Consider the following 2122-nt stretch of genomic DNA (forward strand, 5'->3'; position numbering starts at 1 on the left):
CCTTATGGCGTCTGAACTTTGCCTATCATAACTATTTGACTCTTCGACAATAAGCTAAAAAACGATGCGATGACGTCATATTGTTGCCTTCGACACTTTTCCTTCATAAAAAAACCACTTTCTGCAACTTTTAATCCATCCAATTTTTAGCTTTTAATATTTGTTATTATATTCACACCCTTAAATATCGGACGTGGGTCTATCAGTGATCAATGCTAAGTGTTAAGGATTTCTCTGACGATGCAAGAAATAGTTTGCCTCTTCATTCGTCAATACCAAGTTTAAGTCTTTTGGATAGAATACAAAAAAGATCTTTAAAAACATTTGGCTATACAATACCTAAAACTTTTATATCGCTTAAATACCGCCGCAAAGTGTAAAGTCTTTGTTTGTTTATTTGTTTTATCGATGCATACCAGTTTACCCTCAAGCTTAAATTTAGGCCTTAGGGTAAGTAAAGATATTCTTTTTTCAGAGGCACATCAAGAATGTGGAATACTTTAAAAAATACCTGTTTTCCTTTACATTTTAGTATTTTTTGTAAGACAAGTTTCTAACCCCTTTTGAATGCGATAATTATATACGAAATAAAACTACACTTGCACCTCTGACTTTTGCGCATTCCCAAAATAAAAATTGTTAATTTATTTTTTGCACTGCATGAAGAGGATTCATTTTTGTGTGCAAATTGTTTGTTGCTTTTTTCCAAACTTAATCCACTGAAGCCTGCGCACTCAACAATTCAGCTTTTATTTATTTGAATATGGGTGAACAACAACATTACGAAGATGGAGTCTATATTCCAGAAACTTCAAGTTATGTCCAAGAAAGCTATACACAAACCCTGAGAGTAAGCATAATGGCATAATGAAAACGTTTGCCAGGTGCTGCGGTGGCCGCGGTGGTGGCGTTGGCAGTGGTACGGGTGGCAGGGGTCTATATAGCATTGGTGGCTTACATCTGGATAAAACGAAAAAGACATACAAATGTACTTTCATTTTCGATGATCCAACAAACATAGTTATAGGCACACAACAATACACATAACATCGTAATGCATTTAATGATGTGAGGAGACCCATCTCTTCTAGCATCATCGTCATCATCATCATCATAACAGACACCAGAAATGAAGAGTTATCGTGTTGTTTTGCCGGCAACAACCGCAACCTTCCACCACCCCAAGGCATGGCCACCTCCAATTTTCCAATTTTTGCAGAAATTTTCGTTTGTGAGTTCCATCGTTAAAGGTATAAAAGAATTGGACTATACCCGAAAAGCCATCAGTTGGTAGTTTGCGAAGGAAAAATTTAGTAATATCTCAAGGAGGAAAAGTTTGGAGTTCAAGAAGATCATATAGTTACTGCCTGAAGATGAAAGTACGTTTGTGGATTACGTGATACGAGTACTTGGCTTGGATTAACAATAACGGTTTTTATTTTTATAGGCTTTCGTATGTCTGGTAGTCCTTGGAGTTGCCAGCGTGGCTGGTAAACCTGGTGGAGGTGGTGGATGGTCATCAGGGGGAGGTGGTGGAGGAGGAGGTGGAGGATGGTCATCAGGTGGAGGTGGTGGAGGAGGGGGATCTAGCGGGGGGAGTGTTCAAATTATCAAAATTATCACTGAAGATGGCGGTGGAGGTGGAGGCGGTGGTGGTGGTTGGGACTCAGGTGGTGGTGGAGGAGGAGGTGGAGGTGACTGGTCATCGGGAGGAGGAGGTGGTGGCGGTGGTGGATGGTCTGACGGAGGAGGAGGTGGATCAGGGGGTGGTGGAGATATTAAGATTGTAAAAGTTATAACTCTCGGTGGAGGAGGAGGTGGAAGTGGTGGTGGTGGCGGTGGTTGGTCATCTGGTGGAGGTGGAGGTGGAGGAGGTAGTGATTGGTCTTCAGGAGGTGGAGGAGGAAGCAGTGGCTGGTCTTCAGGAGGTGGTGGTGGAGGAGGTGGTTGGTCATCTGGAGGTGGAGCAGGTGGCGGTGGCGGAAGCTCAACTAAAATCATTAAAATAATTAAACTTGGTGGTGGAGGAGGAGGTGGTGGAGGAGGCGGAGGTGGTGGATGGCAACCATCTGGTGGGGGAGGAGGAGGAGGTGGCTGGAAGCCATCTGGTGGATGGGCTTGA

The 2122-nt window shown here is 42.9% G+C and overlaps 1 protein-coding gene across 1 annotated transcript; it reads left to right on the plus strand.

Moving 5' to 3' along the window:
- The first annotated feature begins 763 nt into the window (after positions 1–763).
- Positions 764–2122, plus strand: LOC129944940 (uncharacterized). The gene is made up of 3 exons (XM_056054601.1): positions 764–850; positions 1448–1865; positions 1944–2122. The coding sequence occupies exons 1-3, from the start codon at positions 764–766 to the stop codon at positions 2120–2122; spliced, it is 684 nt and encodes a 227-aa protein (XP_055910576.1).

The sequence above is a fragment of the Eupeodes corollae genome, chromosome 2, assembly GCF_945859685.1.
Source record: "Eupeodes corollae chromosome 2, idEupCoro1.1, whole genome shotgun sequence".
NCBI classification, from domain to species: Eukaryota; Metazoa; Arthropoda; class Insecta; order Diptera; family Syrphidae; genus Eupeodes; species Eupeodes corollae.